Here is a 16,303-nt window from a genome sequence, read left to right as displayed (position 1 = left end):
GTGTCGCCTGCATCGGCAGGCGGACTCTCAACCACTGTGCCACCAGGGAAGCCCCCTCTTCTTCCTTTTAACTTTAAAGAAATTTCCTTTAGAAAGACTGTCTCATCTGAGCTGATATTTTAATAGTACGGTAAAAGTCTCATGAACTGGTCTTCTGCATTAATTGGTCTTCTGAACAGTAGGTCAATTTTAGGAGAAGTTTAAACATTTTAAAAGCTTCGCTAGGACTTGTCCTGGTTGAATAAGTTGATGTGAAGGTATTCACTAAAAGTTCATTCAGCTGAAGTATTAAGCATCTTTAAGTTACTGTATTTGTATAAGTGAGTGCTAATAAAATCTGTGCCTAATCAGGTTCTTTTCCTGGAGTATGAATAAGTTATATGCGTGAATGTTGCATTTTTCATTAGGAGAACTGGTTACTTGGGCAAGACAACCCCGCCCTCAACCCCACTGCAGCATCCCACAGCTGAAAAAAAGGAAATCCTCTCTTCCCCTCACCAAGTCATAGTTTCAGTGAAGACTGAACAACCAGTGCATCCTTTGATGAAAGTTTGCTTTTTATGAACCTTTGGGAATTTTTCACATGGTTCCTTTACTGATGGTGCAACTCTTCTCAGGAGACCGTCAGTTATTGTATCAGTTAGGAATTAGGTTTGGTTGTAAGAGAAACCTGCTTGCAGTGGTTTAAACCCATGAGGCTTCTTGTACAAAAGAAGTCTGGATGGAGGACTGTTTCTATTGTGGAGAAAGTCTTCACACGCTTTCCCACTTCTGCTCTGTCATGTAGCTTCACAGGCTAAGATGGCTGTGGGTCTCCAGTCTCTATGTTTGCCCTTGGGTCATTAGAAGGAGCAATGGAAGGGAAGGAAGAAGAAGAAATAGAGTGCCCCCTTTGTAAGGACCCTTCCCGGAAGTCCCATGTAGTAGTTCCGCTTACGTCTCACTAGCCAGAACTTAGTTGTAAGGGCACCTGGGAATGATAGTCTTTGAGCTGGGCTCCCTGCTGCCCTGAATGAAATTGGGGTTCTGTTACCGAGGAAGAAAGGGAAAATGGAGTTTGAATAGGCAACTGTGAGGTTCTGCCGTGTTCATTTATCTTGAGTAGTTAGTGTAGGTATACTTAGCTAGATATTAGAGATACAAGATGAAGAAAAACATCCTCCTGAAACTGTGCCTTTAAACAGCATAGTCTTTCTTCCACGTTGTCACATTACCTTTTTTTTTTTTTTTTTTGTGGTATGCGGGCCTCCCTCTGTTGTGGCCTCTCCCGTTGCGGAGCACAGGCTCCGGACGCGCAGGCTCAGCGGCCATGGCTCACGGGCCCAGCCGCTCCGCGGCATGTGGGATCCTCCCAGACCGGGGCGCGAACCCGGTTCCCCTGCATCGGCAGGCGGACGCGCAACCACTGCGCCACCAGGGAAGCCCACATTACCTTTTTTAGGGAAAATAATCTTGGAACTTTAGAACTAGAAGGACCATTAGAGATCACCAACTTCAACCCCATTATTATACAGCTGGGAAAACTAAGGGCCCAGACGAAGTGATTGACCCACGGCTGCACAGCTAGTAACTAGTCAGCCAGGACTAGAACTTGTCTTTCAGACTTCTGATGTTCTCTGGTTTAGGGATCAGAAGACTCTGGATCTAGTACTTGTTCTTATACCAACTAGCTATTGTATATTTAAAAGATTCAGCAAGCTCTTTATGCCCAGCTTTTTCATCTACTCTGTTTCATAGAATTATTAGAATAAAATGAAGATCTGGCATTTAGCATTCATTGTAACAGGCAAATAGTACTATTCAAAAATAAAGGATTCCTACCAAAAGAAAAAAAAAATCCTCCCTTTACATGAAGATCTCTAGGTTTCTGAGAGAGATGGAAATGTAAATAGCTACTTGTAATGCAGTGATTTATTTCTGCACAGACTTGTACAGATGAAGTCTGCCAAAAAGGAGATAATGGACACTAAGGTTTACAAAGAGCTAATTGAGCTCCAAGGGAGAGTTGATGAACATGTATTGACTCATTTAAAATTTATCACCTGGACTTGCCTGGTGGTCCAGTGGTTGAGACTCTGTACTTCCAGTACAGGGGGCATGGATTCGATCCCTTGTCGGGGAACTAGGATCCCAGATGCCACTCGGCATGGCCAGAAAAAAAAGAAAACTATCACTTAGATTAGATCTTAAAAATTCTCATCACAAGAAAAAATACTGTAACCATGTGAAGTGATGGATGTTAATTAGCCTTGTGGTAATCATTTCACAATATATACATGTATCAAATCATTATGTACACCTTAAACTAATACAGTGTTATATGCCAATGAAAATAGTTTGCAAAAAACATACTATTTAACGCTTAGTGGCAAATTGTGATATTTCTAAGTACATTTGATTCCAAAAAGAAGTTTTTAACCCTGTGCCTGAACGTTCTGAAGCACCAAGTGTAAAGAGATGTATGTAAAATTTTTGTAAAGAAACCATGTTCTTTTATAATCAAATGGTGCCTTGCCTTGTAGCCCATGGAGTCAGTCAAATTAAGAAAACTAAATGTATTCAGTGAGCAGTTATCAAAACAGATGACAAGGGTCACACAGTGTTAGAGCTGGTAGGTTTGTTAGAAATAACCCGGCACACTTCCTCATTTGGTGGATGCATGGTCGGAGGCCCTCAGACATCGCCAGACTGACACGACAGGCTAGCAGTAAATAGACTGGAATGCTCATTGAGTTTCTATTACCTGCTTTAAGCCGCCTTTTGCAGGGAAACCAAAGCCCTGGAGAGGTCTCATTTGGTCCTGTTCTCCTAAGGTCCAGTGAGAGCTGAAGAGGGGACTTGTCCAGCAGTTTTCATTCTGTGTTTCCTTTTCGTCTGGTGTGGCTCTGGAAGGAAGAAGGCAGGGGCCAGGTCTGACTGTTTTCATCCATTCATTAGATGAAATAATGTCTACATTTTGTAGCAGTTGTGGTGGATCAGCCTTCAGTGCATCTGTCATGCATCACCTTTTAAAACTCCTGATTTTGAAAGCAGTGGGTTATACTCCATGGGCCTCACCACTTTTGTAGGAATAACGATTTTGTGGGTTTATTACATCAGAGTCTCCAAAAGTTTAAATCATTGTTGGCTATATTATCAGTTGTGAAGTGTTTATTTGCAGTAAGTTTCTACTATGTTGTAGGTCCTTTATTAGGTGCTAGAAATCAAAGGCAATTTGATTTCAATTAAAAGAGGTTTATAGACTAATGGCAAGGGGGTGGATAGCCTTATATACATAATACTTTGGGATGATGTAACTACCACTGGACACAGTACTTAAGGGATACAGATGTTTTTATTAGTCTGGCAATAAGTTGAGATCCTTATGATCATTTGAAATGATGTAGCCAAGAATAACATGTTTAGCTCCAAAACTTTGTATTTAAAGGACATGAATATACTGATACTGCATGTCTTTAAGTTGTTTTTTTTTGTTTGTTTGTTTTTTATTCTTTGAAAACTGATGAAAGTGATCCATGGGTTCTTTTGTAAAAAAAAAAAATTCAATCATTTTAGCATGAGAATAAAAAGTGAAACAGTCCTCCAGCCCTCCTGTTGCCATGAGACTCCCCAAAGGGAGCTGCTGTTAACAGTTTGTGTTGCAGAAATGTCTGGAGAGCTTAAAATCTCTGTGAGTTAGGTGTGGATTTATAGAGTCATAGTGTGTGGCTAAGAGAAGGGGCCCACGCTTTAATGACAAGAATTAATAAATTATTTACAGTAAGAAAATACCCTAATTTAAATTTAACTACGTGACATTAAGAAATTAGTAATGAGTGAGTGTTAATGTTTATCTTCTTCAGGATTATATGAAAATGAGCACACACACTGCCTTTGGAACACATAAAGGCAGTGCACTCCCTGGGACAAGCTTATCTATCTTCTGTTTTCAGCTCCTACAAATGCATTGTGTAGAGTAGATGCTTGGCTAACATAGTGGGAGTCCCCATAAAAGCAGAACTTTTTTTTTTCCTATAACTTGAAATATGATATATATCTAGATATATATTTTTAAAGGGATTTTAAAAAAAGAACCAGAACTTTATTGGACTTCCTTACACTTATTTTATGTTTAGTATCTTTAAATCTTTCAGATATCTATGGGTGAGATAGTGGGCTCCTAGAGGGGTTTCCGTGGTGTTAGTCCGTCCCTGTGTGTCTTGGCATACAAAACAGCTAATGTCCACTGAATCTCTCCCCCTTCTTTGTCTTAGAGGATTTTTCTTATCAAATGCTTTCCAGGGCTCCTCTGGAGAAAGGCATTGGGGAGGATTCTGTTACTGGGGCTTTCTCACTTCCTGGTGGAATAGGCCTTAGCCATTGTACCATCATTGGTCCCTATTTATCACGTTGGGGTTTTCTGGTAACACACTTACCTTAAAGCCTTACTGAAGCCTTTCCAAATTCGTAAGGTGTTTCCACTTATTCATAAGGGGTTCCGCTCTGCAAGGCCCCTTCCAGAAGGTGGACCTGAAGGTGGGGTGTGTCTCTTTGCTCCAAAATGCCATCCTGGCTCCCAGGCTGCATCCCCATCTACTGTATATATTTTTTTTTAAAGAATTTCTTCAGTTTACTTTATTATTTATTTATTTATTTGTCACACCATGTGGCTTGCAGGATCTTAGTTCCCCTACCAGGGACTGAACCCAGGCCCTTGGCAGTGAAAGTGTGGAGACCTAATCACTGGACTGCTAGGGAATTCCTGTCATCTACTGTATTTTGATGATGAGTGAATATTTATGTTAGGCCAGGCCATGGACGGGAGGTGTTTAATTTTCTTTGACTCTTCTCACATGCTTCATATTCAATCTCCAGGATTCTACAGTGAGAGGGTTTAGCTTTTACAGTTCAGTAAGGCTGTGATTTTGACCTTCAGCCTTTTGCTTGCTGGTCTCTGGCTGACAGGCCTCTCTTTTAAGTCATATGCCCGTTCTCCCCTTTTCTAACTCTGCATGCAGGCCAGTTCTGCTAGGAATACCTCTCTTATCAGCAGATTACTGAAGGCTGAAAGCCTTCACATTTTCCTAAAGTGTCTGCTAGAACTTCATTTCCTGTGGGTACAGGGTTTGTGATCCAGAAGACAGACAGTAGTTTAATCAGCGGTTTCCATTTCTCATCTCTTACTCACCACATGTTGGTCTCATTCTCTCAGACCAGCTTCCTCTTACATAGCAGGAAGCTGGCAGGTCATGATTTCCAGATTTGCATCTCAGAACTTTGTTCCAGAAAGGGACTGAAATGTGAGCTCCTTGGTTCCAAGTTTAAAATTCCCAAGGCTCTGACTGTTCCAGGTTGAGTCAGGGGCTCATTTCTAAAGCAGTCACTCATAGCTGAAGTTCCTGAATATGCATATGGGCTAGGGATTGTTCTGAGCACTTTGTACACTTATCTTTCTGAAATCTGAAAACGACAGCATGAGGTAGGCACAGATGAGAAACTTTGTTCTCTTGCTTTGTACCACAAAGCTAGTGCATGTTGGGGCAGGATTTGAACTCAGCACTTGACTTTGGTGCTCTAAACCGTACCCTCGGTGTTCCATAATTTGCTGACTCTAAAGATAATGGACCTAATGTAATAACAGCTCCGGGGCTCTCTAGAAACTGCAGCCCACGGGTTGGGAATGACTAATTTAAGGGTTTTAAATGGGCTGTATTACAAAAGTCAGTTGAGTGGGTAAATCGCAGTTTCTCAAGTGTGAGGTGGTGAGAAAACATTACTCCCACCCTCTGCTCTGTGGATGTGGAAGCAGTGTGCTGTGGCTGTGTGGCTGTTCAGAACATCCTGGGCTGTTTGATACTGGAGAGGATCCCCGGGTGCACTTTCACTCCCTCTTTTTTTTTTTTTTTTTAACATCTTTATTGGAGTATAATTGCTTTACAATGGTGTGTTAGTTTCTGCTTTATAACAAAGTGAATCAGCTATAGGTATACATATATCCCCATATCCCCTCCCTCTTACATCTCCCTCCCACCCTCCCTATCCCACCCCTCTAGGTGGACACAAAGCACCGAGCTGATCTCCCCGTGCTATGCGGCTGCTTCCCACTAGCTATCTATTCTACGTTTGGTGGTGTATATGTGTCCATGCCACTCTCTCACTTCGTCACTCCCTCTTTCGAAGTGGCTCAGCTGGGGGAAGGGCGGGAGTACCTGTTTTCTTACAGTCGCAAATGGGCCTGCTCTGTGTGTACACACGGATCAGGCCTTGCTGTCCCCCAAACTGGTCCCAGGTTCCCCCAGGGAAACCATGATGTGAGGTCCCGTCTGGCAGCGGAGAAGGGTGAATGGGAGAGTAGTCACGGCAGCTGTGTTTTGCTTTTCTCTAGTTCTTTATAGATAATTGCTTTTAAGTACTGCTGCAGATTGCAGATTGTAGTTTTTACACAGTGACGGTGACACATTTCATACTAGGAGCAAAGCAAAAGACAATTTTTTGGTTGTAACTTTTCTCTCTCTCTCTCAGATTATCCTGAAGGCAGTAATTCAAGTGATTATCTTGTTCAAGCAACAACGTATCTTCCGGGAAACTTCACATATTCGCCATACCTCCCCTGCCCAGAAAAACTGCCTTACATGCGTAAGTTTCATCTACTTTTGACTTAACTGTTTGCTTGTATTATAATAAAATAAAATCGCATGGTTTGAGCACACCACCCTCAGGCCATTATTGGGGGTGCTCATAGTCATATCACGTAACATGTTATTTGACTTTTTTTTGAGAGGGGTGCAAAGCAATTTTTTGGGAGGGGGAGGAGGAGGATTGAAAAGCTAAAGAAAAAGCTTATGCCTTACCCAGAAGTAACCTCACCTCTATTGTGAGTTTGACGTGTATTCTTAAAATTATCCTTAAAATGATTTTAACATTATCTTTTACATAGATAGGAAATTAGAACGTTTCAAAGGTTTTAAGAAATTATATAAATGATTTGAAAATTACATTTCATTCTGTAACTTGCTTTCTTAATTATTTTTTGAGAACTGTCCATGCTGATACATAGAGATCAGTTTACTTCCCTTAACTGTTCTATAGTGTATCTTTGAATAATTGAATAAATGTACCACATTTCATATACCTTTTTCTCTGCTGATGGAAATTTAGGTTGCTTCCACTATTTTGCTACCACAAAGCAGTGCTGTAAGGAACAACATCATACAGATTTCCCTGTGCATGTGTGCTTGAGGGTTCATGCCTAAAAGTGGAATTGCTAGGTAGGCTGGCGTGGTTGCACTCCACACCAGCGGTACCAGTTTATATCCCCAGGGGCAAAGCATGAATGCACCACTTAGATATTGATGGACTTCAAAAATTTTGCTATTCTTATAGATAAAATACTTTTTGCTATTATGACAAATCAAAAAAGGTATCTTGTTTCAATTCTTACTTTCTTCATTACTGGTGGGTTTGAGTGACTTTTCCTGTGTTTGTGAGTAGTTTTGAGTCTTCTCTCCTGTGACTCAGTTACTGTTATTGGTTAATTAGATTTTTGTATTGATCAGTGGGAGTTCTTTATATATATTCCAGCAGTGACCTATTGTCTGCTATATGTGTTGCAATTGGCTTGTCTTTTCATTTTGTTTATGGAGTCTTTTATAGATGTTTAAAATTATGTTTTTAAGTGTATCAATCATATTATTTAAGGTTTTTGCTTGTTTTGGTCTTAAGAAAGCTTTCCTTATTACCCGAAAGCCATACAAATACTCTTTTATTTCCTTCCAATAATCTTACAATTTTGTTTTGAATTTTTGTGTATAATATGAGGTAGGGATCAAGATACTGTATTTTAAACATATTTTTTTCAAAATTATGAAGATAATACATTATCATTTAAAAAAACCTCTATAATCACTCAGAAGCCACACGGCTGTTATTTTGCAGTTTTTTATTGTTTGTGTCTCTGATTTTAAGCATACTGTGTACATATAAGTTAGTGTCTTGATTTTTATGTAATTAAAATTCAAATAAATGTTATTTTGAATTGCTTATTTATCCACGTATCTTAATGTCCTCAGTATCTAAGGTGTGTTTTTTATGTCTTTATGTAACTTTTCTTTATTGAGGAAGTTAGTCTTTGCCTGTCATGTTTGTAGGATTCTTTCAGTATGTTGTTGATAGATATATCGGTAATAAAAAGTATGATTCACCTTTTATTATCATCTAAGGCCATGGTTCTCACGCTTTAGGGTACATCGGAATCACTGGACAGCCTTATAAAACACACATTGCTGGACCCACCTTCAGAGTTTCAGAGTCAGTAGATGTGGAGTGGGGTCTGAGAATTTTCATTTCTGACAAGTTCCCAGGTCATGCTGATACTGGTGATCCTTGGGCCACAGACCCACTGATCTAGAATTGATCTTGGCTGCACCATAGCTTTCATAATTCTTGGACCCAACCCCTAAGTTTCTGATTTTATTAATTGGATGCAGGGCCTGAGTATTTAAAAAAAATTATCAGCTGATTCTAATATTGTTATCTCCTTGCTGTCCCGTAATAGAGAATGAAGCTATGGTGTTTTTTTTGTTTTGTTTTGTTTTGTTTTGTGGTACTTGGGCCTCTCACTGCTGTGGCCTCTCCCGTTGCGGAGCACAGGCTCCGGACGCGCAGGCTCGGCGGCCACGGCTCACGGGCCCAGCCGCTCCGCGGCACGTGGGATCTTCCCGGACCCGGGCACGAACCCGTGTCCCCTGCATCGGCAGGCGGACCCTCAACCACTGCGCCACCAGGGAAGCCCTGAAGCTATGGTTTTTGTGGCTATGTATTTGTCATTACTTTGTCATTGCAGCCTTGGCTTTCTAAAAATGAATGTTTTTGTCTGCGTAGTACTGAAACCACTGGCTGTCATGTTCTGTTGCAATATTGATTACAGTAATTTCATTTTCATAATTTGCATATTCAAGGACTTATAGTTTTAGGAAATCTTTCTGTTCTTGGTTTAGTTGCCATTTTCTTCATTAGCGCTTTCTGGGTACTAATTAGAGTCTGTTTCAGAGCATCTGCCTGCCAGGCCTTCCTGCTTGCCCTCCTCTGCCCCAGCCCTGGAACTCCTAACCGCTCCTGTCACGTGCTTGAAAGAGTGCGTCCGGGCTGCTCCTCACTGCCTTTCGCTGGCTGTCTTGGTGCTCCCCCTCCTTCTCTCTGCTTCCATCGGTTCCGCATTTTTCTGCAAGAGGGGATCACACCCATTTGGCCAGCTGCCTTTTCACAGAAGGCCTCCTCCTCATGGCTCTGCTGGCTTTGGGTCCAGCACCAATCCCTTGTCCAGTGAGCTGTGGCCAGCCCGATGGGATGGTTCAGGAGGAAATACTCCCACATACAGATAACTCCTTAGGAAGGGGCCTGGCACGAGCCGTCCCGGAGAGCCCCCTCACTAGTCCTGTGACCACTGCGAAGTAGAGCCTCAGTTTGCCTATCTGTGAAATCTGGGATTATATGCCCACTTCACAGTGTTGTGAGGATAAAGAGAAGCACGGTGCTTGAAGCTTGGTAGACGTTAATTTGCTGTTCCCTTTCCTTTTCCTCATTTCTTTGAATGATGGAGCCAGATTTTACGGTGATCAAGGGAGTGAGAAACCTAGGAGAAATGTGTGGAGTTGAGGCATTTTTTTACTTAGCTACGCATCCTTAATTTGTTTTTAATTAACAGAATTGTTTCCCATTGATGAAAGAGAACAGCATAATAAAATACCTAAGTATAAAAATCTTATTGTCATATCACACAAAATAATTGAATACCGTACCTCCCCAAATAATAGTCAAGGAGAGTCTGTGTAAGAAGATGATCTACTTAGGTGAAAACCATTCAAGTATGTATGATACTGAATTCTTGTAGTCACCAGAAGTGAAGTTAAGGCTTAAAATTGTTGTTTGATTATCTAGCTGTAACTTCTTTTTGATTTTTGCTGGCACTGGATTACCATAAAGATGAAGTTTGAACTTCTCCAGTTGGAATTCACATAAAGTTGATTTCATGGATTTCAGCATTATTTCACAATCATTTACAGTGTAAAATCCATTTTAAATGTTAATTGTACAATATGAGTGAATACTTTGTTATTGTTAGTATTTATAGATTCTCCAGAGGGTAAATCCACTTTCAGTTTTATTATATTTATGTGATGCTCTCCGTGCTAACAATTCACTTTATCTAGAGCTGAAAAATAATAAGTGCTTAGCATGGATGTTTTGATTTTCTGGATGAGGTTAGAGATGGAAAATGTCAGTTGTGCACTTTGCATTAAAATGAAGATGGACTTACCTGTAGATTTCCTATCTTTTAATTCCTATTCAAATAGAATGCATTTGTAAAGACTTTTATATATTTTGTCCTTAGCATTTTTGGAGTAGTTGCCTTTGCAGTTTAACCCTGATAGTTTCTATAGTTGCTAGCCTTAGGAGCATAACAAAAGCTACAAGGACTTTTTGAGATGAAATTATAAACTTCAGAGAAGCTCAGGTAACGCTTAATGTAACAAACCGTCATGCCCACATTTATTGTAGAAGAGCGATGGGGGCCATTGCAGGGTAACGGAGCAGTCGTGACCCGCCTGCAGCCTCCCCTGTGTTGTTCGCAGGGGCAGGCGGGGAGAAACACAGCTGAGTACGTGCCTGCCTGCCGGCTGGAGTGGGTAACACATTCAGAGGAACGGTTGTTATGTGACAAAAGGGAGACAGCGCTTTCCTTCTGGAAGGAAAGAGAGACTTCAGAGAGAGGGGACATTGGAAGTGGGTCTTGTAGGATGGTGCAGCAGGTAGCTGAGGGGGCAGTGTCTGAGCACAGGAGGCCCTGTGTTCTGAGATGGGGAGTGGTCCGCTGTGACCGGGGTGGGTGTGTAGTGGGATGTGTGCTGCATAGGGAGGTGAAGGGCCCTGTGTAAAGGACTCACCAGTCCGAGGGCTGCCTGGGTTCCATGAATCTGTCGGCATCTGTGAGGTGGGCATTAGAGGGAACGGAGCCCCTGAGGGTGTGTGCAGAGGGTTGATTTACAGCCTGGTGTGTATCTCTCTAAGATAAGGGCACATGGTTTTCCAAGGGTCTAGGGACAAAAGAGGGTAAAAACAAAAAAAGAAAACACTGATTTTTTTAAAAAAATTAATTAATTTATTTTTGGCTCCGTTGGGTCTTCGTTGCTGCGCACGGGCTTTCTCTAGTTGCGGCGAGCGGGGGCTACTCTTCGTTGCGGTGCGCGGACTTCTCATTGCGGTGGCTTCTCCTGTTGTAGAGCACGGGCTCTCGGCGCGCGAGCCTCAGTAGTTGTGGCACATGGGCTCAGTAGTTGTGGCTCGCGGGCTCTAGAGCGCACGCTCAGTAGTTGTGGCGCACGGGCTTAGTTGCCCCGCGGCATGTGGGATCTTCCCGGACCAGGGCTCGAACCCGTGTCTCCTGCATTGGCAGGCGGATTCTTAACCGCTGCGCCACCAGGGAAGCCCCAGAAAACACTGCTTTAGGGAATGTAACCTTCATCTGCTTTAGGTAGATACATGGTGTGACTAGGACGGTAGTTTGGAAAGATGATCCTGATGAGAAGTTGAAAATGGATGAGCACGGGGAAGTGCCGGGATCTGGAGGGGCCTTGAGGAGCTTCCTGCAAGGGCCCCAGAGGAACAACGGGCACATGCCGGGGCTGTGGCGCCCAAGAGAAGAGACGTGGTGACCAGTTGAGGGATCAGGGTTGCTTTCCAGGTTTCTGGCTCGGTGGCCGTTAACTGAAACATATAATGCGGGATAAACCTCACATTTGGGGAATGGCGAAGTGAATGAGTTCAGTGTCGGGCCTGTTCTGTTTAAAGCTCAGGAGAGTTCTTTCGGGGTCTGAATTTCTTCAGAGGGATCTGGGCTGGAGATGAGAGGAGGTGAGGTCCTACGAGTGGACCCCCTGGAGAACATCCGTGTCCGAGGTGCGAGGGGTGGTCAGCAAAGAAGGGAAGGCAGCCAGGGACATAGGGGAGTCAGGGGACCGTGTTCCAGAGGACCGCAAGGAGAGGACTCCACCTTGTCACATACCTCAGAGCAGGTAGAGTGAGGGACTGTGAAAGGCCATTGAATTGGGCACGAAGAACACTCACGGAACCACAGTCGGCACAATTCCAGTGGGGCAGCAGCGTGAGAAGCAAGATATACTGTCCTGAGAGGTGACTCAGAAGTCTGTAAAAACTAGTTGGTTTAAAACTAGGACGTTTGGGACTGCCCTGGTTGTCCAGTGGTTAGGACTCCGCCTTCCACTGCAGGGGGCCCAGGTTCCATCCCTGGTCAGGGAACTAAGATCCCTGCAAGCTGCATGGCGTGACCAAATAATAATAAATGAATAAAACAAAGAAGTTTGGTGGGAAAGGGAAGGAGACTGGGGGGAAGGGATCTGTGGAGGAGGTGAGGTTAAGGGGACAACGTTTTAGGAAGAGATGGACTTAAGTGAACTTTAAGCGCTGCGGGCCTGGAGGGGAAGACTCTGGACAGATGGGGAGTGAAGGGAGGAGAAGGGAAGCATCCAGGGAGCCTGGATCCTGGAGAAAGTGACAGGACACAATGTGCTTAGGTCGAAGAACTGGCCTTGGAAAGTAGTAGGGGGACACCTCCTGCCCTGAGGCGGGAGTGACGTTCATTTGGAGATGAGGGGGGGGAAGTTAAGGAGGTTCAGGCCTGTTGCTTCTGTGTTCCTAATAAAGTAGGAGAGGCTACATACGTGTGAGGGGGCGGCCAAGAAGGATGGAGCAGCTTGTAAAGGAGTAGATATTTTGAAAGTTGTAGGGCATGCAAAGTGGAGTCAAGCAATCATAAATGAAAAGGTGCTCACTAACCGGTTAGCTAAGAGAGCCCTCCCTACCCTGTGGGGGTCAAAATGTACAAAGAATATAATGCTTGTTTCTGCTGAAAGCTTACTATGTTTAAGGCAGTAAATTAGGTACTGTCACCTCAGTGGTGGGATTATGTGCTTACGTGATTTTCTTCAGTGGTATTTCTTGGCTGAAGAATTTGAGCATGGAAAATTGATGATCAGGTGTGGCAGGTCAGGAAGGGAGGGAAAATAACAGTGTTTGTGAGTATATGGGTGTGTCTTTGTTCAGGCTGCTATAGCAAAAATACCATAGACTGGATGGCTTAAAGAGCAAATATTTATTTCTCACAGTTCTGGTGGATGGACATCTAAGATTAAGGTGTCAGCAGATTCGGTATTTGGTGAGGGCCTGATTCCTGCTTCATAGATGGCTGTCTTCTTGCTGTATCCTCACATGGTGGAAGGGGAGAGCGATCTCTCTGGGGTCTGTTTTATAATGGCACTAATCCCATTCATGAGGGCTTCATCCTCATGATGTAATCACTCCCCGAAGGCCCCACCTCCTAAAACCATCACATTTGGGGTTAGGATTTCAAAATATGAATTTGGGGGGTGGGGGGAACAAACATTCAGTCCATTGCTATGATTGGGTGAAACTCGTGGAGCTGGGTTTCTCTACGTGTGATCCAGACATGATCTACACCAGAAGCCATGGGGATGCTGGTTAAAAAAACCTGGGTGGCCACAGAGGTTGGTTCAGAGGCTGAGCCACCAGAGCAAGGCCCAGACCACTCTGGGCAGCATCTCCTGTTGCCACTTGGCAGAGATCACAGCTCTGACCAGACATGCCCAGAGGTGCCACTCCTGGGGTCTTTAATGCCAGAAGCTTCTGCCAGCACTTTTATTGAAAGTTTTGCAGAGGGCCCACGTCCTCATGTTCACTTCTGTTTCAGAGTCACTTTCGGGTGCATCTTGTCACTTGACTGCTTCTCTTTGCTGGAGAGGTTGGGAGAGTGGAGAGGTAGCTTTTCCTCTGGGAGGCAGGACTCAGTGGCGGGTAGTTCAAGCCCCTGAAATGTGTTCAGGTAAAGCTGGGTGCCCACAAACATGACCCACGCATGTCTACTGACACAGGGGCTTTGAGAATGGGCCCGGGCCTTCCATTCTCAACAGGCAGGCCCGGTGATTCTTAGCCACTCCACCAAAATTAATCAGCTGCTTTATTAGGAGACCATAGAGACAGGAAAAATGTGGAGACAGCAGAGAGAAGCTGAAGCCAGAACTGACTGGCCTTCAACTCTGGCACTGCCAGTCATTCTAGGTGACAGTGGTGCTCAGGGTGTGAATATGGAGCTGGGTGTTACATGGGGGATGTCCAGGGAGAGGAGGGCACCTCTCGGTGCATGTGGCTGCATATTGGAAGGTGGTTCGGCTGAAAGTCGTAAACTTCAAAGGAGGTAAATTTATGAAAGAAGGAAGTAATTATTCTTTGTGAGGTGTAGGTATAAGTCTGCAGAGTACCTTCTTATATGCCTCACCTCCAAGATTGTGGACCTCAGAAAGTAAGCACTGAGCACAGTTTGAAAGGAAGAATAGTGTTTCACTTAAGATGAGGAGTGGAGGTGGTATTCTAGAAAAGACATTGAGATACAGTATATGGAAACTTCTTGGCAGCTGAATGGTTCGAGAAAACACTTTTGAAAAGGCCAGAGTGGTATGTGATATACCATATTTTATTTTCTTGACAAACCACATCATTAATTTCATAATGGCTTCTTGGAAACAAGAAAGAAGCAGTACATTAAATGCACACACTGTAGGGTATGTCCCTAGGTCAGAATGCTAAAACATGAATGACATGTGTCTCAGAACTGAGGAAATATAGTAAGAGTGGTGGTGGGTTATGACATTAAAGGAGATTGTCATTTTTTCAATAGTCAGGGACTAGAGAACAATTTGGAAGAATGTAATAAAGGGTATGAGGCCTCCAGGTGTGGACCAGAGGTTCACTGGAGGGATTACAAGGCAAAGCTGGGAGCAGATAGCAAAGACTGTTAACTAGAGGTTACAGATAGTCATTCGGAGTAAAGCAGGAGAAAACAGTGAGCCAGGGAGGAAACTGGGTGTTAGAACTGTGTGTTGTGGCCAAGACTAGGCGATGAGAACTTGGACTGTCCAGGAGGCTGGGTCATCTACATGTGGGACATCTTTTGTACGAATGTCTTAAAGGCACATTTTAGCACCTGATGGAGCCAAGGTTTGGGAATGCAGGGAGGAGGGAAGCAGAGGGAGGTGAGACGGGATTCGACATGGCCAGCTCTGCCGCCCCTACTCATCTATTCACGCGTCCATTCGTTCATCCATCCACCCATTTATTCATTCACCCATCCTGTGTCCAGGCATTGCCCTTGATACTGGAGATGTGTGACTGAAAAACCACTCTGTTTAGAATACTAGGATTTGGTCACTTAAAGAATAATTAAGAAGTTGTTTGTGTAGGTAGACGTTATACAATTCAAGAGGTAGAGAAGCCAAAGGAAAGCGATGGACATGGGCAGTTTCCAGTGGTGGCTTCAAAGGCGGCTGTGTGTGACTGGGAGCAAGATGACTCATGGAACCTTTCAGCCTCTGAGCTGACCTCGGTCAGCCGCCCAGAGGGTGGGGGAAGGGATGTGCCACCTTATCGTAAAAATCGTTTTCTGACTTTGGAAAAGAATTCACCTGAAGGGATATTTCTAGAGGAAATTCAGGGGTTTCTCTGACAACGTCATCAGGTCTTTGGGCGGTGCACACTGGGAACCCTGAGGGTAAAATACTGACAAGAGCCAGAGCATCCAGAATTAGGCTTGAGATACCAAGAAATACAGGTAGGCCCCAAACTGAGTGAAGTTGTCACTGAAACTTGTTGATTTATGGAGAAAACAGCTCTTTGGCTAGGGATGATATGCCTTACATTTTTTTCTTACATTTCAAGTAAAATTTAAATGCAGGTGTAATTCGTATGTATTGAATATTTGCTATTTTAAGAATTATACTTTAATAGAAAAAATAATATCCTAAACCATGTCATGTGATACGTTGTAATCTGCACAACCATAAACTTTTGGTTTGGGCCTGTGCTGTTCCAGACGGATCCCAGGCCACTCAGGTCCCACTTTCCAAAGCAGGAGGCGTCGTTGCACGTCTTGCCAGTACGTGCTGAATTGGCATTAGAGTGAATGTGCCGTGTAACCAGTGGTACAACCACGTTATTCCCTCCCACACAACACAGAAGGGGTTGGCACCTAGGCTTTGTTGCGCAGCCTGAGAGGTAGCTCACCACTGACTGTCTTCTTCCACTTCCCTTCTCGGTAAGTGGCAGCCTCTCCTCTCTTAGGCGTCCAGTTTTCCTGCTCTTTCCTTTCTAACCCTGGTCCCACCTTCCAAAGAGTGAAAATCACAATTTACATTGTTTATATTTGTGTGCTGAATGATTGCACTGCTGGGTAAATAGA

At 43.6% G+C, this 16,303-nt stretch overlaps 1 protein-coding gene across 5 annotated transcripts in view; it reads left to right on the top strand.

Moving 5' to 3' along the window:
* The window catches only part of B4GALT6 (beta-1,4-galactosyltransferase 6), a 68,055-nt gene that overhangs the window by 21,780 nt on the left and 29,972 nt on the right, over window positions 1-16,303 (top strand). For all 5 annotated transcript variants that reach the window (XM_007130543.4, XM_007130542.4, XM_055080496.1 and 2 more), the window contains one exon: window positions 6,502-6,615. In XM_007130543.4, the coding sequence (XP_007130605.2) occupies window positions 6,502-6,615 (114 nt within the window). The remainder of the gene's footprint in view (window positions 1-6,501; window positions 6,616-16,303) is intronic.

Source organism: Physeter macrocephalus, chromosome 19 (genome assembly GCF_002837175.3).
Source record: "Physeter macrocephalus isolate SW-GA chromosome 19, ASM283717v5, whole genome shotgun sequence".
Lineage (NCBI taxonomy): Eukaryota > Metazoa > Chordata > Mammalia > Artiodactyla > Physeteridae > Physeter > Physeter macrocephalus.
This window is presented reverse-complemented; position numbering and strand designations above follow the sequence as displayed.